The 25,590-nt window shown below is 43.0% G+C and overlaps 1 protein-coding gene across 2 annotated transcripts in view; it reads left to right on the forward strand.

The window, feature by feature from the left end:
- LOC134535227 (uncharacterized) overlaps positions 1-25,590 on the forward strand; it is a 189,428-nt gene that overhangs the window by 80,832 nt on the left and 83,006 nt on the right. For both annotated transcript variants that reach the window (XM_063374288.1, XM_063374289.1), the window contains exon 3: positions 16,443-16,566. In XM_063374288.1, the coding sequence (XP_063230358.1) occupies positions 16,443-16,566 (124 nt within the window). The remainder of the gene's footprint in view (positions 1-16,442; positions 16,567-25,590) is intronic.

The following is a 25,590-nucleotide window of genomic DNA, read 5'->3' on the forward strand; positions in this document are numbered from 1 at the left end:
TGAAAGTTAAAAAATTGGAAAAGTCTACAAGTTTAACTGTAATTGCTGTAAATATAAAGTGTTGGCCTGAAATGGAAGGCACCCCACTTAAATGAGGAACAGGAAAGTGACAGCGATGCGCAGTGTGGCAGTCTCAGCCACCCAGAGTCGGCGTGGTTGGCAACACACCTCCTGGCCTCCACCCTGGGAACAGGTTGTGCGACATTGCAGCGGTCAGAGGACCTCGTTCAGGTTTTGGGGGGGGGGGGGGAGGTATCTCCGGAACCTGTAATCTAAACGAGGCGGCCGTGTAGAATGCGAATCCACTCGGCGCGGACAACAAGACCCCGTGTGGTGGACACACGAATCTGTCTCGGGATTCCTTATCGCGCATCAGTGAGGTTTTTTTTTTTTTTCCTTGAGCCTGATGGCATTATATAATCCTGTGGCAGATGATGCTTGCAGTTTTATTGGTTTCCAGCTCGTTACGCAACATTAACTTTACGTAACAATAACTGTAGATATATGTGTCTTGTTTTTTGAAGTGAAAACTTCTTTAGCCGCGTTGAGAGATTTTTGGCAGGGGCAAAACTTATGGGTTCGCGTCACCGACATGCTAGTGACGTGTTGCGCCAGACTGGCGACGCGCACTGGCCTGTGTACGTGTATACGCATAAATACAGTAATACATTGTATATACTCGACTGTATCATGTGCGTGGTGGACTCTTTTTGGATGGGTAAAATCTTGTGAGTTCGCATCACCAACATGGCTGTAGTAGCAGTAAGTGAAGTTAATTTGACCACGTAAATACATGACCTAGGTCTGACATATCACTGACATCTGTTGTGACTAATAAAATGATGTAAGGATAAATGATATACTGACATCCTACTGATATAATACCATAATCATTTTCTTACGTACATTTGACGTAGAAATGATGTCATTTTACACATTTCAAAACAAAGTTTTAAGTTTTCACTTCTGTTGACAACCCCCATGACTTTTTTTTTTGGAGTCTATATTGATGTGCTCGCTGACAGGTGATTGCGCACAGGAGCTCTTGTAATTGTAGTCGCTGCGGCGAAGTGATGATTCCCTCGCCACAACACGTCACTTCCGGAGTCGACCACGCACGGCCTTCTGTAAATAAGGCAGTAAAATACCCCGGCGCTATGGCCGAGCGGTGATCGTGTTTCTGCGGGTTTTTTTTATCGTCGTCGCAGTAGCTGGCAGAACAACTCACCCGCAGCTCTGCCTGCAAGATGTAACACTGGATTCAACCGTGTGCGACTCGTATATTTATAAAGATAACGATAAGCGTGCAATGTGAATCAAAGTGTGTTGTAACTATTTTGAAGATATGCCCGTGGACTCGTTATATCCGTAGAGACTGGAAAAATTAGCTGGTTCATTGACCTTCAGGATTGACTCCAATATCCTCTGCACACTCGGGCAAATGCCAACTGTTCATTGGCTGCTGACTTGTGAGTCGTCTCGACTGGGTGGCCTGTGATTCGACACTTCTACAAGTGAGGGTCTCTAATTGGCCCTCAGTCCTCCAGATTAACAGTGAACCAATGGCAGAAGCAGCACTTAGGTAAAATTATTTGAATTTTAGCATAACACGAAATGAATCCGCGAATTTTTCAGGTCTTTATAATATCCGTCTTGAAATGAGTTCTGTTCGGACAATTTTTGGCTCGCAACACTCATATTGCTAACAATTTGTTACCCAAGGTTATGAAACCACACTCATATCGTATAGCGTTCGTTATCACATGTTGAAACCAGAAATCCCACTGGAAAAAAAAAATTCAAAGCAGTCATGAGGACTGCCGACAGAAGTGTAAACTTAAAACTATAAACAAACAGTTGTAATTTTTGGATATCCAAATTAATTGTTTGATATTAAATTAAAACTTGTAAATCAAAGTAACTATTATTAATATTAATAATAGAATTAAGAAAATCAAATATAATTTGAAATAAGAAACTCTAACTTTGTAAAATATAATTATGTAACATAAGAAATTATTTTCCGATAAAAATCAGATACCTTTTTCGCAATTTTTACGAAAAAATATTAGCACACAGAAAATTTGTTTTATCACGTTAGTAAAATAACTCCTAAATTACTATAAAATACGCATTGCATAGTAATTGTAGGCATTAAAAAAATAAATAATGATGTTCTTAATTTTTAGGTTATATTACTACAAAGACTCCGTTTTCTTCGTTACTCAAACTATATATCTTTATGAGAATATTAATATATTTTATACTCTCTTTTTACTGCACAGTAATCGTATACTTAAGATTTAAAATAAAAAATTGAACAAAAACACAAATTGAACACTAATAGGAACTGATATCGTGTTATCGTTAACACGTCACGTGAGCATGTCGATGACGACTTACATGAATTTACTCCCTATCCAAACCTTCCCATAGAAGTTTTCACTTCAAAAATAGGGTTTATAAATTGTGGCATGAAATTATACTGCCTACAAATACGGTTAGTATATCTCCGCGAAGTATTATTATTGCACTTTGAGTTATGATTGGGCCATACATCTCTCGTGTTCTTAAAAGACGGAAACAGGCTTGTTTGATACGGCGTGCCTAGCTTCCAAGCGAGGCGGGTTTTAGGCAAGCGTGTGTCATGTAGGATTGGTAAGAGGAACCTCCGTCCCTCTTTAAGCCCTTGGGACGTAACGCGGAGACCTAAATACCTGTTCAGAACCAACACGCCCGGACATCGAGCTGCGTTAACTGTGTCTCTGATACGCTGCCAGTTGTCTGGGATGCGCGCCAGGCCGGATCTATTTAAAATGTACGGCGTGTTGTGAGATCTGTTTGGAAGTGTCGAAAGGGCGTGCTGTGTATAACCTGCCGTGTTCAGCGAACCAGCACGCGTGCTACTACAAGAGGGGGGGGGGGGCATGCGCACCACCTGTGCGAAATATTACTGTTGATTTCAGCCGGGAAGCCTAAGATGTACATCACGTTCTGTCCCTGCCCGAACACGCCCGAATATTCACCTTCGGCCAACCTCGGGTTTATTCATATTTCTCTGTTTATTTAAATGTAGCTATACTAACCTAACTAACCGTCCATAGTGTTTTAATGTAGCTAACCTAACCGACCACTTTTAATATTTGAAATTCATTTTTCCTGCGCGAAAATAAAACAAATCCCGAGGTTGGCCGAAGGTGAATATTTGGGCGTGTTCGGGCAGGGACAGAGCTTGATGTACATCTTAGGCTTCTCATTTCAGCCAGTCTAATCTCGCGGTGTAAACGGCATCTGTTGGCAGTCTTAGCAAATAACCATAACAACAACCAAATGATTATCCAGGGCATGTGACGAGCATTTTTGTGACCACAGTTTTTCAACATAGAAAATGATTTGGGTTGATTACAATTTTTAGCTAACCATCCTAGCGATGAAACATTTTATTTACACGAGTTGCTTGTGACTTTTTATAGATGAGATGAATTAAATGTTGAAAGCATTGTAATATCTCGACAATTTCTTGCCTTAATATGATCGTTAATTTAAACAGTTCTCTGGTACCGCCATGTTTGCTTCCTATTCTACTCTCATTGGTTGTTGCGTTGTGCATCCGTACTAGAAATGAAAAAAAAAAAAATGTATTTCCCTCCTATGAGCACGACCTGTCTCCCATGTACGCGACCGTCCTGTACGCTTTTGTAGATAGGCAGGTTGGGAAAACATGGTGGCCAGATATTCTGCGCATGGCCTTCTGTTGCTGTGACTGTTATTTGTTTATTTATCATAATTGTAGAGCCAGCTTTGCGCACCCGCGTGAGGCCGGTAGCTCTGGGTGGATGGCACCTCACGCCAGTTACTTCACAATCAATGATGATAATCCCGTGCGGTTTGAGTGCCATTCATGTGAGACATTCACCAGTTGGTTTTATTCTGTTACGGTCAATGAGACAAGTTTCCTCGCAGTTGTAACACCTTGGATTTAAAAAAAAAGAGCAGAGGCAGTAACAGCCGTGTCATAATGCGGTCAGCTCTAACATTGCGTTATGTGGAAGTATGTAAATATCTCGGGTGAAGGGAGGGTTATGCCACGTTAAGCCAGATAGAGGCAGGCGGTACTGGGAGTGTATGTGTGTGGGGGAGGGGGGGGGGGGGTTGGGACTGGTTGGACGAGTGGACACTAGGTGTCTCTGAAATGGGAGTCGCAAAGCCGCTGTCCTTCTCTCTCTCTCTCTCTCTCTCTCTCTCTCTCTCTCTCTCTCTGTCTGGACATCAGCGGTGCGATCTCTGGCCATTGTTCCGCGCCTGAGCGCCGTTTTATGTGCGCCGGGCCGTAAAACAGCGGGCGGTAGTTCGCCGGTCGGCCGCGTTCCCGCCGCGCGCTGGTGTCGCATGTGCGTGTCGCGTCGCGCCTTTGAATTAGCCCTCTGTCGTCGGCTGTTGCTGCGAAACCAGTAAAATATTATTGCAGCCGTTAAGAATGATTTGTTGTTGCCGCATAAAACAAGTAATTAACATTTGATGGCGGGCCTTTAAAGTCGCAGGCAGACGACAGACGACGTGAAAGCTCTTATCTTTTCAAGTTTAAACACACTGGTGAATTAGCTGTCGTTTGAATTTTAATGAAATTTTTACGTTCCATTGTTTGGCTGTATGAAAAGGTCTATTCAAAATTCAAATGATTATCACCGTAAAGGTTGTTGGTAGATATTTCCCACCATTGTTTTCAAAGATTTGTTTTCAAATTCTCACTACCTTCTTATATTTCGATTTGTGATCCATGCAATTTTTTTTTGCGTAGTTTAATAGTCTTTACCTTGGAAATTATTTTAAATTTAATATAGCCTGCCACGTCGCAATAAAAAAAAAAAACTTGTGGATTTCTTCTTGCAGCTGAACTTCTCTAACCTGCGTTTATCACTTCAACTGGTAGCTATCACATCCCCACTTCTGCTGCACATGCGCTTGCATCTACCGTTATAACCCCGTTCATTTCTTCCATTGACTTGGACAGGTAGATTGCCTCAAGTTGGTCGTGTTGCAAATTAAATATAATTAAAATCGGGATTTTTTTTTAAGAAATCATATAAATATAGGTAGGTACGTTGCTATTCACCCTTATTTATTTACATATATTTAAAAAAAACCAATAAACAAACCAAAAAATTTTGAACTAAAATAATACCTACCTTACAACAAACTACTGGCGTATTTATATTAAACGTTGACAATTGTGCAAATGTTTCAGGGAAACCTCAACTTAGGCGTGCGTTTTCTTCAGCGCGATTCAGCATTTGACAAATTTTTCTAGTGACATCTGCTTGTGGATTTTTTTTACTAAAATGAGAATTATTTATTTCCATAGGTAGTTTTAAAAGTAAATAAAAAAAAAGATTTTTGTGTAAAAAAAACTTTTACAATGATACCCTATAGCCTGATTATTATTTGACTTTGTAAATGTTAAACACGTACGTCTAGAGTCGATTGCAACATGCTAAATGGAATTTTTACTATATTTTAGGTTATAATGACTAAAAACAATGATCCTACGATAAAAAAAAGTTCTGAGGTGTATAAAGAACTTTCATAGACCCCACTTTACCAAAATTCGAAATTTTTTTTACCACCTTTCCCCGACCCCAATATATCAATAACCCTTACGAACCTGAAATTTGTATTCGCCCTATGTGCCCACCCACCAAATTTCATGAAGGTCCAATAAATGGTTCGAAAGTTACTGTTTTGTCTAAAGACGTACGAGACTGTAAAATCCAGATAAAACGACACAATTAATGATGATGCACTTGCAAACAACTCGATTGGCAGCAAGCGTGCACGATAGCACAACTTACTGCCATGATGGTTGAACAACAACTGTTGCTTCGTTGCCGGAAGCTGCAGGGCTACCCACCTTGGCAGGCAGCCGACTTGAAAAACTTGGCGCTGCTAGCAAGCAGCGCGGGAAGTTCAAAATTCAAATGTTTCAAACACTATACACTAAATTACACACAATATTTACAAGTCCAAACAGTTACCGTCGGACAAAGAACACTCGCCGATTTGCTCAAGTCGATACCTCGCTCGGCAGATACCATACGACCTTCCTAAGCATGACTGCAGCTGCATTTGCTTCAGTTACAGTCACTTACGGACAGTATCAGAAGAAAAAAAGAAACATATGTGCCGTGTGCTTGAAAGTGGGCCAATTTTCGGGTTTTTTTTACATAATGATGGTGGAGTGAGGTGAATGCTCGTTGGATTACCATGTCTTCCGCTTTGTGGAAGCGAAGGGCAACACAGCATCCGGTCCGAAACCTGGAAGGAAATATTCCACATTTCAACCCACCACTCAGCCGGCAGGCCAGATCAAAATAAATATACGTTTTTACATCTGAAATAAAAACGGGGGTTGTCTGTAAAGTCGGTTTACGGACGATAATTTTACGTGATAACGTCATAAGAAAACATTGATGAAAAATTCCATACTTTTTAATTTTCAAATATTATTTACAGTTTTTGGAAAATTTAATTTAAATAAATTGTTTGAATATAATCACGAACGATTAGTTAAAAAGTCCAAAGTCCGCCTTAACCTGTTTGATATTATAGAAGATTTTCCTCGCACGGGTGGTTTGCCGGTTCCTTGCGCGCTCGGCTCAGGCGGAACGTGACAATGAGTCATGCTTTTTCGTGCGTGCAGCCGGCGTTCATCGATTTATAAGACGTTATCGCGTCAAGAAGTAATGCGAAAAAAACTTATATACGCCCATTCCTCGAAGCCCGCCATCCCCCGTGCATTGATCCAGATGCTCGTGAGGAGCTCTTGCAGCCACTGGTCTAGACAAGGTCATCTGGACACCCAGCTGCCTTCGGAACACACACTCACTCGCGTGATCACGCAGCATTGAAGTGTGGGTGTGATACTATCTCACATTGCCTGCTGTTGGCAACGAATGATTTATAACCATTAATTACACAATAAGTAGAGACCTGTAAAATTTGCGATTTCAAATCCCTAACGGATGGACTCCATGATCCTCTACGCACTCGTGCAAATTACATCTGCTGATCGGTTACCGACTCGTAACACCTGTTGACTGGAATGATCGTGATTCGCTAATCCTTCTGTTAAAGATTTTTCATTGGCCCAGAGTCCTTCAGATAAACTGTGGCCCAATCACTGAAGCAAAATAATGTCAAAAGTATTTGGACTCTATCCTATCGCGAAATGAATCCGCGAATTTTACAGGTCTCTAACAATGAGTGTATGCCTATGATTAATTTCGAGTTACATAAATATTAGTTTCTGTTGACCATTCAACTAATATTTATAGTTATGTTTTATTGCTTTTGTAATATGTAATGAATGGTGTTGCCACCAATAAAGACGATAAATAAAGCATGTCTGAGGGTCCCCGAGTACCATAAGGACATCCGTGCGGCCCAACTGGCCCGGTGTGCGAGTCGGCACGTTGACCACTGCACCGCCGAGCGCAGGCAGCAGTAGCGACTCCCTGTGGTCGGTCGTGGCTTGGTTACCTACTTCCCCCCCCCCCCCTTTGCCCTTTTTTTGTGTGTGTGTGTGTGTGTGTGTGTGTGTGTGTGTGTGTGTGTGTGTGTGCGCGCCTCGCTTTCCGCGAGCATCTGTCTCTCGAGGGACAGTGTGGGAGCCGGCCCTTCGCGGCGCGCTAGTCGGCCCTTTTGTGGGTCGTCCTTCCTACCCCTCTACCTTCGCAGCCCTTTCCCCTCCCCTCCTCGGTGTCACAGGGCCACAGGGTGTGCCGCAGTCGCGGTCTCGGATACAGCTTCACACAGCGTTCCATAGCGTGTTTAGGTAAACTAAAACATTACATTTAAAATAACTTAAATAAAATTCGGGCACGTTGAACTGTTTCTATATTATCTCACACTTTATATATATATCACATATACTTATATATATATATCTATTCAACTATATATCTATGTGTATATATATATATATATATATATATATATATATATATATATATATATTTATATTTCTCAAAATCTAGCACCAAACTTTCTTTGCGTCTCAACGATCCAGGAAGCTGTTAAACAGTGACAGTTCGTTCTTTCTTTTTTTCCCCCCGATTGTTGCCACCCGGCTAACAATGCAGGAAGCCTCGCTCGGGTTGCTGTGCTCCAGAGACGTCACTCGCCACTCTTGGTATCGATAGGTCGCGCCTGGGACCCGGATGGGTTCTCCGGGGTCCAGGTGGTTCCAACTCCTTCCTAGTTCTGTCTGTGCTACGTCGCCAACGGCGGGAGAAAGACCAGCGATGGGCAACTGCAAAATTAAATAACTTATTAGCACAAACACCCTTTTTCAGAAGCCTAAACGTTCTCACGGAAATACTGGAAAATATTATTATTATTATTTTTTGTGATTTATCTTGTTTATGGTAATGTTATATTTCAATTTATTTTATTTTAAAAAAATATATTTTAAAAGATTTTTTTTGTTTCATTACATATCAAATATTTTGTTAATGAGTTCGTGTCTGACTCTCGGATCAGTTTCCAAAAAAATTATATCCGTCCCTCAAAAAAGTGAAGTTAGGCTGAAGGTTTGGTTGTCGACTCGGCAGCGAGGTTGTCGAGACGGACGTATAAGGGGGAGGGGGGGGGGGAGAGAGAGACCCTTTCTGCAGGGGTGAAAATATGAGAAAGTTCTGGCTCTGGCGGTAGCCTGGAGCGGTTCCTGGAAAACCCAAGAAAAACTGGAATCAGGGTGGTTTGGACCGGCTTGTAAACAGGTTCTTCCCGAGATACTATTACAAATGGCGCCGCCGACATTGATGCTTCACATATTTCCATGCCATTGATTTACTGATATTCATACATTAGGTATATAATGAATTGGCCTCTACTATATACAGCATTTACATTAATTGTACATAACATGGCCTAATCCTTGTAACGAAATCGACATATTTGCCTCTAAGGATGGGTTACATCGATTTATAATTCCACTATTATGTTTTTATTTGTATTATTTTGATTATATATATATATATATATATATATATATATATATAGGGACATGTATTTTTTTGCGAATAGATCAGGAGACAAGCTGAGTGTCAAGGCACTTTAGCACCGTCTGTGTTTCGTGATTGGTTGAGTTTTTTTGTTTTGTTTCGGATACAGGTTTACTGTTGGCGCGCCAATCACAGCCCTGGATGGCCCGGACACGTGAGGCGTGGTGCATCACGAGGAACTACTCGCTGACACTGACACATTTTTTTAACGATTTCTTTTTGCAAAAAAAAATATATTGCTTCTAATTAGAGTCTCAACCACACATTTGCTTATAACTAGAGACCTGCAAAATTCGCGGATTCATTCGGTGATAGGCTAGAATTCAAACACATATACCTCTTAGATAATTTTGCTTATTGGCTTACTGTTCATCTGGACGAATCTCAACCAGTTATAAACCCTCAAGCAAAGAAGGATCGACTCACAGACAAACCAGCTGAGACGACTCACAAGTCGGCAGCCAATGAACTTGCGTTATTTGCCCGAGTGTACAGTCTATCCTGAAGGCCATCGAAACCGCTGATTTTGCAGGTCTCTACTTATAACATAAGAAATATCGAAATCATTACCTGTAACCACGGACAAAAATGAAAATAATGATAAGTTAACGCTGGATTGTAACGGAGCAGCAGAACTGACGAAGCGGCAGACGCGCCGCGGAGGGATACGCGGTGACCTGCAAGTAGATCGCCGAAGAGCCGCAGCCTCCGCGCGCGGCGTCCCCGGGGTCCGCTCCAGGAGGAAGGGTGGAGGAGGGAGGGGGGAGGGGGGTGCCGGAGTCTGCGCGCCTCGTTGGGTTTTATTATGCGGAGCCGTAATTGAAACAGGATCAGCTCCTAACCCCTGTGGGCTTGCAGGGCGACCAGAACTGGTTATGCAAATTGCGCGCCGCGGAGGTATATAAGGAGAGTCGTTTAGACACAGATCGACGTGGCGGCAAACCCCGCCGGGGACCTATAGATACTATACCTCCCCCGGGGGAGAGAGAATAAGAAGAAAAAAAAATATATATATATATATATAGTGGTAAACGCTTGTGCTCACCTCCCCGTTATGCCTGTCCCCGCGGAGACGTAACGGGTGTGCCCCCCCCCCCCCACTCTGGGCAGGTATCCCCCCCACCCTGGAGCCGGCCTTCTGCTTCTGTGTCGCTGTCGGTAGCTCGTGCTTTGTTTGTCCAGGCTTTCTTTCGATCAACACAAGTCCTTCATCGTGGAAGTGATGGGACATTTTGTTGTCAGTCTTAAAATGTACTGATAGCATGGAACCTTGTGGTATGTGTTTTTTTTTTTGACGTGACAACGTCTAACAAATCGATGAACGCCGGCTGCACGCGCACGAAAAAGTGTCCCGTTACGCACATTGTTCCGTTACGCTCATTGTACGCTTGCGCCGCATCTATCTCTCTTCCACTCGACTGTTTGTAAAGTGAAGTGAAAAGTTAATGTGGTTTTCATTGCTTATTACAAAAACAATTTCGGCAATAAAGGTCAATTATTCTTGCATTTTAAAAATCTGATTACTAGTATAAGTTCAAGTATTTATTCTTTTATTATTGAAATAAAAATGATTCAATTTTATTCATAAAGTATGCAATCATTTCATCAATGTTTTGTTATGACGTTGTCACGTTAAACTATCGTCCGTAAACCCACTTTACAGACAACCAATTTTTTTATTAACTGTTAATATGTGGCATTCGCCTTAAAATTATAATTTTTAGTTTATCATTCATATATCAATTAAAATCATGTTTTCTAAAAATAATAAATAAACATTGAAAAAACTAAGGTTTCTGTAGTTTTGGGAAAAAATTAGATTTTATTGAATTATGATTCATATACTAAAAATTATGTGTTTGTAAAACTAAGGCTACGTATGAAAGGTTAATACAAAACTGTAGACTACACTGTTCAGTGCTTTCAGTACATGCAAGGACTGACGTAAACTTTACTTTTAAGTTTAGAAAAAATATGAAATGAAGACTTGTTTAGTAGGTTTAGAGAGTCTTTTATAAACAATTAAATATGGTTATATTATGATTGTTTTTAATTATGTGCAAAAAAAGAATTTTCCTATGCAAAACAATTAAGGAGACTACCTTCTTAAACACCTCGCCGCGAAAAGGGTTAAACATACAGAGCAAAATAAAAAATATGTCATGCTTATAAACTAATACTGACCTTCGAGTTAGAGGCGCGTCAAAGTGGTAGAATGCTCCACGTTTCGCTCTGAATTGTAGCGGTCATCTTCAGGGTTGAGAAATCGACTCAACCCTAAGGATGCCTGCTGCAGTGCAGAACGAAACGTCGCTACAGTCTCTCAGTGCGGCGTGGCTCAGCCTAGAAGGCCAATATAGCTTGACAGACAATGGCCGCAAGAACCTGCGATCTGCTTTAAACATCATACAAGATAATGAGTATGTGTATGTACATTTGTGTGAAATTTCAAACTTTTATTTGCAGTGTGGTTTCTGTGGAATAATAAATCGAACGATAATTGGTTTACAGCTACTGAAACATTCGTTCATGTCGAGTTGTTTTCTGTGCCGTTATTGCACGTAACAGGTCATGATGATTATGATAGGTTGATGATGTTGGTGAAGTGATTATGATGATGTGAGGATGATTATGATGATGATGTTGATTATGAGGATGATTATGATGATGATGTTGATTATGAGCATGATTATGAGGATGATTATGATGTTGATGTTGATTATGAGGATGATTATGATGATGTTGATAATGCTGAGGGTGATGCGGTTGATGTTGATGAGGAGGATGAAGATGGTGAAGATGATGTTGGCGATGGTGAGGAGGAAGAATGGTGATGGGATGATGTGCCGGGAGCCTGATGCGGATCCCATCATTCATCGTCACAGGGAGTGGAGGATCATTTGAGCATACTGCATGGCCGAAAGCATCGCCCACCAACTATCCGCTCAGTCAGAATGGCTACTCTGCAGGAAACAAACAGCACACGATCAGGAAACCAAAACGCCAGCGCCGGCGTGTAATGTTCCGAGGAAAAGAGAACTGCTGTCTCGTGGAAACAGATTCGTTTGCCGTTCCGCTTCGGGAAGCCTTCTTTCCACAGACGAGAGAGCCAAACGCTCGATCGTGCATCTTCGTTTTTTTTTTTTTTTTTGTTCATTGTAAAAGGTTAGGTTAGCTACATTATAAATACTTTAAAACATTGTGGACGGTTGATTTGGTTAGGATAGCTACATTAAAGATAGTGTGAAATCATGTAAACGGTTTCCTAGCGCTGGATAGCAACATATTAAAAAGTTATTTGCTAAGCAACCATAAAATGATTTTCCAGTATTTTTAATGTAGCTATACTTACCTAATATAACCAACCATCCACAATGTTTTAAAGTATTTATAATGTAGATAACCTATCCTAATCTACCGCAAAATTTAATGCCACACCGGTTTATACAATGAGATAGAACGAAAAAAAAAAAAAAAGCTAGCATGAACTTCGGGTTTGGCTCTCTCGTCTGTGAAATGGAAATATGCCGTTCCGCTTCTAGCTGTTGCCTTCTCTGGCCGCGAGGGGCGCCGCCGGTCCTGCAGTGGGGGGAGGGGAGCCGGGGGACAGGAGGGGTCGGCGATTGATGTCCCGGGGCTCAGAGACGAGCGAAAGGAGAAGTTAAAAAAAAATCACTAAGTGATAGGGAAGTCGTCGGCTTGTTTGCGCAGGATATGCCTTCCCGTTCGATTTAACTTTGAAAAAGAGGGGAGGGTTTTTGAAGGATGAGTGGGGAGCTCAGGCGGATCATATTTCAGCCTCGTCTGCCCGGGAGGGGTTGGCTGGGGGGCTCGGGAACGGTCTTACAGCGAGCAGTGGTAAGGCACTATGCTCCCGTCTCTGGCCGTGCCATCCGGGTCTGTTGTGTGCCGTGGGCCGCCTTGGACTATACCAGGCCTGTGTTACTGCACAGGGCAACGAGGTGTGGGTACAGATGATTGTAATCTCAAGTGCATGAAGCACTGTCGGAACATGTTTTAAAGAATATATGTGTGTTATGTCATTGCGCCAGCAGAAGCAGTGAAAGCGAAAAAATCCCTTTCGGCACAGCCTACAGGCGTAGGTAGAGTTCGAAGTACCTATCTCTAGAGACCTGCAAAATTCGCGGTTCCGATGGCCTTCAGGATAGACTGCACACTTGGGCAAATAATGCAAGTTCATTGGCTGCCGACTTGTAAGTCGTCTCAGCTGGTTTGTCTGTGATTCGATCCTTCTTTGGTTGAGGGTTTATAACTGGTTGAGATTCGTCCAGATGAACAGTAAGCGAATAGCAATATTATCTAAGAGGTATATGTGTTTGAATTCTAGCCTATCACCGAATGAATCCGCGAATTTTGCAGGTCTCTACCTGTCTCTTTTGGAAATAGTTTTGGAAACTTTTACAAAATCCTGCTGTAGAACATTAAATAGGTGCAGTACAATTTTTTTTTTAAAGCCCGTGTGCGATCGTTACAGCAGTTAGGAGAAAGCTTGTGAAAGACTTGGAACCAAGCGGACGCAAGTGGTGGCCGATGGCGCCGGTCGAAGGTGGTGAAGATGGTGAAGGTGGTGGTTGCGCGAGCGAGGCTCGTGATGAATGTCTCGGCGGGAGGCCGCCGGACGGGTTCACCCCCCCCCCCCCCTTCCTCGCTGCAGTCGGTGCGGCGACGGCGAGACAGCCCTGACCTTGTCCTGGCGTCGAACCCACCGCGCCGTCGACACAGAGCACCTTCCACCGTCTGCACGTGTGCGGAGACCATGCGGCCCTGTCACACCTCTACCCTGACGGGTCGTCACCACAACGCCGAAATACCTCAACGCCGAATGTCAAAATTTACCCCAACGCCGACTGCTGTGTACCACAACGCCGAAATAACAACTGAATGAATTAGTGTGTGTTTCTCAAATGTACCTTAACGCCGAAATACCACAATCAAACCTAACCTTACCTAACCTAACCTAGCGTAATATAACCTAACCTAACTTAACCTAGCCTATCCTAGCCTAACCTAACCTAACCTTTGTGGCAGTCCTGCAATGGCATTTTTCGGCGTTAGTATACTTCGACGTTGTGGTAATTCGGCGTTGTGGTACACAGCAGTTTTCTAGCTGTCGGCGTTGTGGTCAGTTTGGCATTTTGGCGTTGTGGTGCGTCCCCTACACTGACAATACTATCAACACATTGGTCGTTTACTGCGTGAAACATGACGAGATGAGAAAAGCTGAAGTTTCCATGGCGAAGACACCAAGTTCACGCAATTTTCGTAATCACGCAAGTATGTGAAAAAACACCTACACGATTGTAATAATGATCGCAGGCTTTCTCACGGCCGTTTGTCTGAAGTAGCTTGGCTTCCGGGTTGTAGCCGCGTCCTTGGCGAATAATTCACCGACGTTTCGGTCGACAATTGCAGTCGCCATCATCAGGGACTGATGACAGTTTGTTTTGCTCCCGTGTGTGCTGCTGATGTCGAGTCGTGTCATAGAATACGCCATGGCGCATGCGTCACGAGCCCAGGCACGTTGCTTCACCATCATACATGCGTGTTGCTGAACATCTGCAGCTGCACTGGTTGAATCATGAGTGCCCTGAGTGGTTCTGGCGGCGAGGCCCGGGCGCTAACCCGAACTCTTGAAAAGTAATATTAGCTGCAGTTATCAATGACTCACTCATGTGTAGAGACCGGAAAAATTCGCGGTTTCATTTTCGTGTCATGCTAAAATTCAAATAATTTTTACCCAAGTGCTGCTTCTGCCATTGGTTCACTGTTAATCTGGAGGACTGAGGGCCAATTAGAGACCCTCACTCATAGAAGTGTCGAATCACAGGCCACCCAGTCCAGACGACTCACAAGTCAGCAGCCAATGAACAGTTGGCATTTGCCCGAGTGTGCAGAGGATATTGGAGTCTATCCTGAAGGTGAATGTACCCGCGAATTTTTCCGGTCTCTACTCATGTGTGATCTAAAATAAATCAAAACTAATAAGGGCATGAGTGAATATCAACTGCAGCTAAATTGAAGTTTTTTAATATCACTTAACGGAATATAAGCAAGTGATTACAAATTCAATGCAAATTTCTTTTCCACGTTTTTGAACTTTAGGTTATTGGATAGCTATGATGGGGAGTTATAACTACAGAGGTCCAAGAATAGGCGTACGAGAAGTGGATACAAGCAGCAGTCCATGACAAGTATTTTTTTTTTTTTAATTTCCAATGATAATCATGATGTGAGGGCCAGTGGTTTAGTGGTCATGTAATTCGCTTTTCACTAAGGCGATACGGCCGAAAATGTTATAGTGTTGCAAATCAAGGTACGTGTAGTTATTCTGCGCTCTTTTTACTAAGTTACGTATATCTGAAGGTTTTAAATTGTGTTAAGGAATATTTTTTCTAGGCAGTTATTTATCTCTCAAGGTCTGAGCATTGTATCTATTGCCTTCGTCTGAGGCCGCCAACATTGTTTTATTGCGAGTCTTTATCTAAACTTTAATAATTCCTTCTGTGTGGTATTTGTGTGTGTATTTATTAATGCGTTCTTCCTGCCTTAACAAAGGCAAACGTGTAATAATACATTAAGTGGAAACGTGGCTGACGTTGGCATTCCGTGAATGTTCCATTCCATCCTTGTTCCCCCCCCCCCCTCTTGGCCTCGGATGACCCCAGTTGGACGGTACATTCTGTAGTGCCACGTCGGGTGGTCTTGTTCGTACGTACAATCTCTTCAATATTAGTGTAGATATGGTGATTTTTTTTTTAAATTTTCGCAGGAGTGAAACATATTCTTTGCGCTATTTAGGTATTGATTTTTTGACGTGATAACTTATTATAAATCGATGAACTCCGGCTGCACGCACGCAAAAATTGTCACGTTCCGCCTGAGCCGAGCGTGCAAGAACCGGCCAACCACCTTGCTAAAAAAAATCTTATATAATATCAAACAGGTTAAGGCGGTGTTTTTTAACTAATTGTTCGTGATTATATTTAAACAAATAATTTAAATTAAATTTGCAAAAAAAAAACTGTAAATAATATTCGAAAATTTAAAAAGTATGCAATTTTTAATCAATGTTTTCTTATGACGTTATCACGTAAAATTATCGTCCGTGAACCGACTTTGCAGACAACCCCCCCTTTTTTTATTACAGTTATACAAATGGTTTTGAATAAAAAAAATGACCAGAAACCACAGCAGAGTATTTATAAAAAAAATCATTTGATTGGGTTCAGTTCACAGAGTTTTGTTTGTTTGTTTGGCCGCGAGAGAGCGGCGCTGCCGCCTCGGAGCCGGTGACGGGGGTGTGACGGGGAGTGACGGGGGAATGACGGGTTAGTGACGGGAGTGTGTGACGTGTTGCAGCCCCAGCAACGCCCCGCTGCGCTCCCTGGAGCACGTGAAGGAGTACCTGCTCTCGGCGGGCACCTGCAAGTGCGGCCTGCAGTGTCCGCTGCGCTGCGAGGCCGTCTTCAACTTCGACCCCAAGGTCAGTGCTGCGCCTCTCATCAGCTGGACTGCGCCGCGCCACACTGTAGCGTGTCTGCTACCCCTAGATTTTTAATTTTTATTTTAGCTTTGTAAGCTCGGAAGTTTTTTATTAAATCATTGGTATTTTTCATGTTTAATTTAGTTTTGTTTCTAATTTTCAAATATCTTAGTTGGCCATTAGAGGCGGGGCCGAAAGCCATCGTGTTAGTCAGCTTTAGAAAGTTTTATATTAATTGATTCTGATTTTTAAATTTGTTTTACTATTATTACTTTTATTTATTGCCTGGTTTATTTAACTTTTACGTCGAGTATTTTGAATTGGCATTTTATACATTATAAACGGACTTTAGTTCCTTGAGTCGCCGCTAGAAATGCAACAGCGCTCGTGCACCAGTGCAATACCAACACATGAGTGCTCACCACGTATTTACAATTCCCCACGAAAGGCTAAAAAAAAAATCATCCTAATCGGTTTACCCAGTCGAAAGTTCTGAGGTAACAAACATAAAAAAAATACAGTCGAATTGAGAACCTCCTCCTTTTTTGAAGTCGGTTAAAAAAGACACAGGATAGTAGTATAGGAATGACGGTCCGGAAACAGGCCTCAGGCGGTGGTGGTGGTGTCGGTGTCCGCCATCTTGGATTGTGACGTCACGGCGGCCATCTTGGATTGTGACGTCACGGCGGCCATCTTGGATAAGCGTAACGGGACACCGCGTAACGGGACACCGCGTAACGGGACACCGCGTAACGGGGCATATCGTAACGGGACATATCGTAACGGGACATAATGTAACGGGCCACAGCGTAACTGGACACAACGTAACGGGACACAGCGTAACGGGACAAGTAGATCACAGCAGCCATCTTGGATCCGCCATCTTTAAATCGAGCGCCCCACTCATTATGATGGAATTTTCGTCTCCATCGCCATATTGATTTTTTTCTGTTCCACTGGAGGCCGCCATCTTGGATACCGACGGCTTTGTTTCAGCTGTTTGTTCCTAGATAGCGCCAGCATCGCTCTTGACTTTTTTCTGTTCCACTGGGGGCCGCCATCTTGGATACCGTCGACTTTGTTTCTGTTGTTTGTTCCTAGATAGCGCCAGCGACGCTCATGTTTTTTTCTGTTCCGTCGCAGGCCACCATCTTGGATACCGTCGACTTTGTTTCTGTCGTTTGTTCCTAGAGAGCGTCAGCGTCGCTCTGTCTCATCACATAAGGTCGATGTTCCATTACCTACCATAGCTATTATGAACCTTATCGACATTTTAAATTTAATTTTTTATGAAAAATATATTGGAAACGCTGTGATTCGAACCATCGCAGCTCTGATCTCTAGGTTGGAAAACTTACGCATTTAACCACTCGGCCATCGAGACATTTACCAGATTGAAAATTAAATAAGGTATATATAAAAATAACATGCATATTTGAACTTGTAATTTTTTTAATTTAAAGTAATAATAGCACCACCTGTTCGAAACAGAACCACCATCATGGATTATGAGGTCACCGTTGCAATTACCGTTATGGTCGCCATCTTTGAAATTCATAATTTTTATGCTAGAGATTCGGGAAAAAATTCAAAATTCATTAAATAAATTTGTAATCTATATACTGATTGAATAGATCGACTAAGCTCCTTGGTTCGATCCCTGGATGATACAAAACAACTTTAATTAAAAAAGTACCACTAAAGTGGCAGGTTTGAGAAAATAAAAAACACCACAAGTTCTATTAAAAAATCTTTTATTACATACATACTGCACTACTACAAGTACAAAAAAAATACACAGACAAATTACTAAAGCCTTGTGGATTTCTCGATTGAAACAGTCTTCTTACTATACAGACTAAGTCCTTTACATGACTTTAAATGTCTATTCAGTTTATCAGGTCGACATATTGGTACACCACAATTTGCACACAAAGCAGAATTATCGACTTCATTAAAAGGACAGTGATATATTTCATGTTGTTTTGCACTTCGAATAGTTGCTAATGTTTTGTTACAAAATATACAGCTTGATTCTGATGAATGTACAGCCAGTCTATTACAATTCCTGAGGTGTCGTTTTAATCTTCCATATTGTACAAACTTGCTTAAACATCTGTTGCACTGATATTTAATGCGTTCAGAGTTATCACTACAATTGTGTATTACTTAATCACGTAATTTCAAGTTTTTGATCTTCTCGCAGTACGTGCAGCCGGATGATGGAACACCGTTGGATGCACCTTCCTTCATCAATGCCACTGGAACTGTTGACAACCATTGTAACACTGCTGACATGTTAACTTCTGAAGCCGTTGATGTCTGCTCTGCAGAAGATGTTGCACGCGTCGAAATCTCCTGCTGTGCTGAGAGAGCAGGTGTAGCTGTAGACGTCGATGTCATCGTGCTCTGCACTGATGATGGTAGACCTTCGATCCAGGTTGGTGTTGATACTGGTAATGATGCCATCGAGTTCTCAAGAATAGCTAGATACTGGTCTATTAATCAAGTCTAACTATCCGAGCCGTTCATCACCGCAGCCAGAGACGGACTGAAGTCCATATCACCTGGGGTCTCACTTATATAGTCTCATTAGCCGGTACAACACATGAGTCAAATCAATAACCATGTTCATTATACGTCTCGGAGCATTTTTTATAATGAAGATGCAAGCTATCGAGACGTGAAATTAGTTTATTGCACTTTTTGCACTGAAACAGTATTCTTTGAGCATTATTCTGACAGCTGCTTCTTTCATGTCTGCGCGCATTTGAAGTTCTAGTAAATGGTGCGTCACAGTATTTGCACTGACGCAATGTACGCTCTTCATTAGTTGAAGTCTGGAATGCAGATGGTGAAACTTCAGCTGATGATGGAACAGCACGTATCGTTGTCTCCTCTGCAGCAGGTATCGGGATCTTCACAGCTGTCGTCACCTCAGCCATTGAGCCCTCCGCTGCCATGGTCTCCTCTGCTAATCTCCGACTCCATCATCGTTGCTGCCATCGAGGTCCCAGCTGCTGTCGGTAAACATTCTATTCCGCTCGACATAACTAAATCTCACGAAACTTAATGGAGAGAGCACGTCCATACTGCACCGCGACCAGAGGTGAACTGCGGGTCCAGTCGTCCGAACCTCGCTTATATACCCGCGGTCTACTGGTATACCTCATGAGTCAAAATAATGTCTGTATTTAAAATTATTTTTTATTAGGTACCTAAAAATTGTAGAAATAAAAAGCATACGAGTTCAAGTTTTACACATTTATTTATAAAGAGTACACAAATACATATTAGGTTAAGGAATCAAGCATTTTCACAAGCAAAGTCTTTAATGCCGCACGAACTGACACGTCGACTCCGGTTCCAACTGGTTCGTTGACTCCGGTTCCAACTGGTTCGCAGGCCACAGGATCAGGAACACAGGTTTCCAGCTGGTCATCTTCTGTGACGTTGACAACTCCGACAAGACATGGTCGATGACGTCTGTGACCACGTCTACGCCTGGGCTTTGGCTCATTGCTAGTTGGGACAGATTCACTGCCTGAACTGCGACGACGAGACGCACACCGTTTGGACGTCTGCGTAGAAGCATCACAGGTCGCAACAGGTTGCAACACGTCCATGTTTGGTGTTGCACATGCAGACGAGGCGACAACCTCAGCGATGCTGGCAGGAAGGATTGTGTGTGGTCTCATGTGATAGACGGCACAGTTTCCAGGTTCGCAACAATCTACCAGCTGCTGGGTCGGTTCGTAGGACACAGGAAAGTGCGCAAACCGCCAATGCTGAGCGCCTCCATCACAGGTTTCTGTATATGTACGTAGATACCCGGAATCCCAGTAGCTGTACTCGACACTGCTGAAGCTAGGTCTTGCGCTCACGTACACGTTAGCAGGATGAAACGTAAACATCTTCTTGCAGGCCGAACGACAACTGAAGGCACGTACGTATGTACGCCATTTATATATGCAGGCTCCTACTAACACTGTGTGTGCCATTTCTGCATTAACTGCGAGTTTGTACAGGCACAGACACGTTCAAACTTGTCACGTAGCTGCACGGCGTATATTGCACTAAGCTTGCGCAGGGAAGGACAGCCGTAGTCTGTCTGTATATCCACAATTTCAGCTGCTCCGACGTCACACAGTTCTCGTAGCCATTTCTTCTGTTCAGGTCCAGCGACGTAGATTATTTCGTTTTGCAGTAGTAAATCTTCAATAGTGTTTTTCACTTGGTGGTACGGAATTTTTCCTTCGTCCCACTCTAGTCCATGATAATATTTACATAACCATTCGTTCGACCGTTTACTTTTTTCGTCTAGTAGTTTCCACGGATACGGAGGTCGGAAGCTGCGGGTTCGAGTCTTGTCTCCAGAGGTGACGCTAATTTCCTTGAGCACGAATCCGTTTTGGCTCTGGAAACCTTGCAGGTTGCAGTACATCTTGTCGCTAGCAATGCTCGGTCGTAACTAAATTATCATAGAAAACGAAACGGTATTTATGTCAGAATTTTCACAAGTTTGTCTCGACAATTGTACGAAGCAAGCCGATCGTGAAGTATCAGACAAAAAGCATAGGTGTTTGGCGGAATATTTCCGCTAGTCGTTATCTCGATCCTACAGTCGATGATGTTTGAATTTATACGATCATCCTGTTTGGAAACGTCAAACACCATTAACGGTGCCTTGTTCTTGAAACTGTCGGGACTCAGTATCGGTGACTGTATCCGACCGTAGTAAGCTTGCTGAAACTTGGCATACATTTGATATGCTAGAAGAAATCTTCCACTTTCAAAATCCATGTTCATGTCAACGTACGGATAACTTTCGCTGTTTAAAAATATTTTTACATTACGTATTTGACAGTTATCGAATATGGAGCGACTTACTCCTGCATTAAGCTGTCTTCCGGTCTGAAGTCCGACGATGATGTATCTTGGTTTTTCCGTAGCGAAGCTGGACTTTACTATCCAATTGATACGCTGACTATGAGGCAAGCCAGGATAAGTTTCCAGGCTCCAGGATCGGAATGGCACATCGAAGTTCTTGCCATTTTCTATGTTCTTCAACATCTTGACTCGCTCAACGGTGCTCACTTGGATGTGGGGCAGCATCCACTCGATAGACTGAAGTGTTAGCGAAACATCTTGAGGGTTTTCAGCAGCGGCGACAATTGCATTAATGTGCGTGTTGGCTAGAAGCAGTACGAGCTCTTGTTTCGAATTAATGATTATATGCTTGTAGTCCTCAGCGAATCCGAGAAGCATGGACAGAGGAACACAAACTTCGAACTTTCCTTCGGCATAAACCGGAAGCTTATATTCATCCTCGAGAGCCCAACCGGCCATCTTTGCAGCAGACAGTTCATTTGGCGTGAGCGAAAGGTAATTTTTCATAGCAGATGTTATGCCTACATCTCTCGTCTGGTCTACCTCGACACCATTGAGTACATAAGTAATGCGCTCGATTAGGTGAAGAATACCATTGCAGGATATTGATGTCGTTGTCGGGTGCGTACCATCCGCTTTTGTAAGCGTGCCTCTTATACGTAGAAATGACTGCGAAGGTAAAGTACAAATATCTTGGTGCTGTACAGCAATGCGTACTTCCGATGGTAGTGCGTACGGTCCGAGCAGGAAAGGCTGGTACTCGTGCAATTCCATTTTCGTAATGCTGTCATCAAAAATGACCGGATCTTCCACGTTGAGGATTTCGTCTTCCATATTTATTCGGCACTTGTCCAATACTGAGAAGATACTTTATGTTGTCAGGTGTTAATGCACCGATGTCTGGTAGAGAACTGTTCTTATTCACGACAATACGATTTCTTTTATAACTGTTCGGTGTTACGAACTTTATGCCCATCGCTTCAAGTGCAGACGTAATGTAATTTCTTCGTCTTGAAAATTCACCAATCGTCCTCGCTGGTCAACGATTCGGACGACGACTTCGTGTGCGCACTTCACGACGACTGGAACGTAAATGATACTTTGCGGTACTTCTACCAGTTTATATCCTGGCGGGACCATCGGCGAAAACTCGTGAATCATGTTGCTTAGTCTTCCGTTGAGATACGTTCCACTTGCCAAATTACAGTTTATTCTTATGACATTCACAGGCAAAATGTTTACTGCGCGCGTAGATTCGTACGTTCTTCCTGTACCATACACCTTTGATTCGAATCCGAGCATCATACCTATGGTCCCAGGTTTCGTAAAGTCGACATTTTCACTGCATGTTAGAATGCTTTTTTGAGTGTTTGGATTTCCACGCAGTTGAAAGTCTACATCCTGTGGTAACATATCCCTGATGTAATTTGCAATGTCATCTATTTCGTAAGAGCCAACAGGTAACCGTATTTCATGAGCGGTCCCATCGCTTTTCAGGAAGCATATCTTGCAGTTTTCCTCGTCGATGTTCGGTATGGCATTATACGTTTGAAAATCTACGAGTCCGATACACCATTCTCCGTCTAAATCCAGAGGCGGGAAATGAACCGCCCGCAGCTCAGATGCGTGACCTGTCAGGGTAAGTGTTATCGACATGACTAATAAATTATCGTCACTGCACAACCTTTAAGTAGCAATTTTTATTGGTCAGCTAATTTTTGTTTGTTAAAAAGCGAAGACACAAGTGTCCGCAGTTTGTTTGATTTGGCCTCTGTTCCGTTTCGTAATTGTAAAACAACGTAGTGGACCGGCCCAGGTACAACCTAAGTTCTGGCGGAGGGCGTAAATTACCGAAACTGTCGTAGTACTCGGCCATGTTTCCAGTCTTTACATAGGCTACCCAGTGCGTGCCTCGACCCGCCGACGTGTCTAAATTAATTATGGCGCACTCACGTGTCTTTGGCTTGCTGGGCAAAGTGTCTCGCATAAACACGCCGCGGAAATTTGCTATTTTAAGTTTGCGTGCGTACTTTATTAAATCTACGTTGGTGAGCGGACGTTTCGGCAAAGAACTTAGGATTTTTTCATTCGTTTCTTTTTCATGCCTCGGCCTGTCTTGTGAGGTCGTAAGTACAGTCCTGCGCCGTTTTTTTTACCGATGGCAATGGCTTCCATGCTGGCATTGTGTCGCTGTGCTTCTTTTAACTGCTTGCGCTCATTCTTCGAAGTGTTGACTGCCCGCACTATACCGCTCGTTGCACCGATAAGGCCTCCGAGAGCACCCAATGCAGGCAAAAGCAAAGGAAGAAATCCTCCTATAATCTTCTTGTCGAGAGTCTGTAGTTTTTGCTTGGTTTTTTGCACGCCTGCACCGATCTTGCGCTTCTTGGTCTTGCGTGAGTTAGTCTTTGACTTGATGGAGCTGGTTCGACGAGCACCCAGTCCTAATTTCGTCTTTGCCTTCATGATCTTAGATACGCCCCACGCTGCGATTTTTTCTCCTAGTCCCGCGTCCGGCGATTTGCTTATTACCTCGGCTTCCTGTGCCAATATCTCGTCGGCCCGGTGCCTAGATTCCAGATCCTTGCTTAATGAATATGCGATATCGTGCTGCTTGCACTTTTCGTCGAGAGAATTAATGCCCACGTCACCGCGAGCTAACCTTTTCGCTAGTTTAGTGCCGGGGCCGCAGAATCTGTAGCCGGGAATGTGTAGCTCGAATGGTAGTTTGTTTATCAGCGAGTTTACGAGTCCCGCGCCGATGTGTTTTTTGTTCTTACCTCTTCGAGTCATTACGCACAACTGACCAGAAAGTATAAATACGCTTCTTTTATACAATTACTTTAGTACAATGCAGGTCGTCAAGCAAGACGTGTGTTTGCCCGTGCGCATTACGCAAGACGATGTATTTAGTGCACGTGAATCACGACATGGCTTACTGTTGCCTTCTGCCGTACGATGCATAATGGCGGGCCCGTCAAACTGTGGCAAGACGTGTGTTTTACTGAGTTTACTGGAGGAGCCAAACGGTCTTCGGTTCGAGAACGTTTACTTGTATTCCAAGTCGTTGCAACAGCCAAAGTACCAGCGCTTGGCCGCCGTTCTACGCTCGGTGGATGGTCTGGAGTATTTTCCGTTTAGCGATAATACCGATGTTGCACCTCCAAGCGAAGCAAAAGCCAATTCCGTGTTTGTTTTCGACGATGTAATGTGCGAGAAACAAGGCATAATACAAGAGTACTTTTCCATGGGCAGACACGCCAAGGTAGACTGCGTTTACCTGTGTCAGACGTACAGTCGTATTCCAAAACATCTCCTACGAGACAACGCAAATGTCATAGTTTTGTTTCGCATGGACGAACTTAATTTACGCCACGCTTATGATGATCACGTAAACACCGACATGACATTCCAGGAATTCAAATACATGTGCTCCTTGTGTTGGAAAGAAGAACACGGATTTCTAGTCATCGTAAAGGACTGGCCTCTATATAAGGGCAGGTACAGACGAGGTTTCGATCAGTTTATCACCAAACATGAGTCATAGCATTTCGAAATTCGGTCGTAGCAGTCGAGACTTACGTACTGCTCTCAAGTCTCATGACGACGTTATCCGCAAATACATTTCGCTACTGGCTCAAAAAATAGACGGGGTGAAAAAGGAATTACTTGAGTACCTCGTAGCCATAGACCAGCGCGTGGAAGCTTCGGATTCTCGCATTCGCGACATGATCGAAGTTTCGAATGCACAAAGACGGGACGATCTGAGGACTTTTCAAAGTAGTCTGAAAGCATCACTATCTCAATCGTCAACAAATTCAGATTTGGCCAAACACAAGAAAGAAGTTTCTGCGAACGAATAGAAAAGTATAAAAGGAGGTCTTGCAATAAGTTTTCAGCCAGTACAATGTCGGACCTGGCCAGTGACCTTCATCGAGCTATACAGTCTGTTCGCGAAAAATATTTACTTGCTAGACGAACCAGACTTGCACGTGAGATGGAAAATGAGGAGATATTTAAACCAATCACTAGTCGCCTCGACGAACTTAAAAACAAGGAAGAACCAGCCTTCATTGTGAAGACAGAAGTTGAAGATGAAATGCCGACTGTAAAGAAGAGAAAGTATGAACCAGA

The sequence above is a fragment of the Bacillus rossius genome, chromosome 8 (genome assembly GCF_032445375.1).
Source record: "Bacillus rossius redtenbacheri isolate Brsri chromosome 8, Brsri_v3, whole genome shotgun sequence".
Classification (NCBI taxonomy): Eukaryota; Metazoa; Arthropoda; class Insecta; order Phasmatodea; family Bacillidae; genus Bacillus; species Bacillus rossius.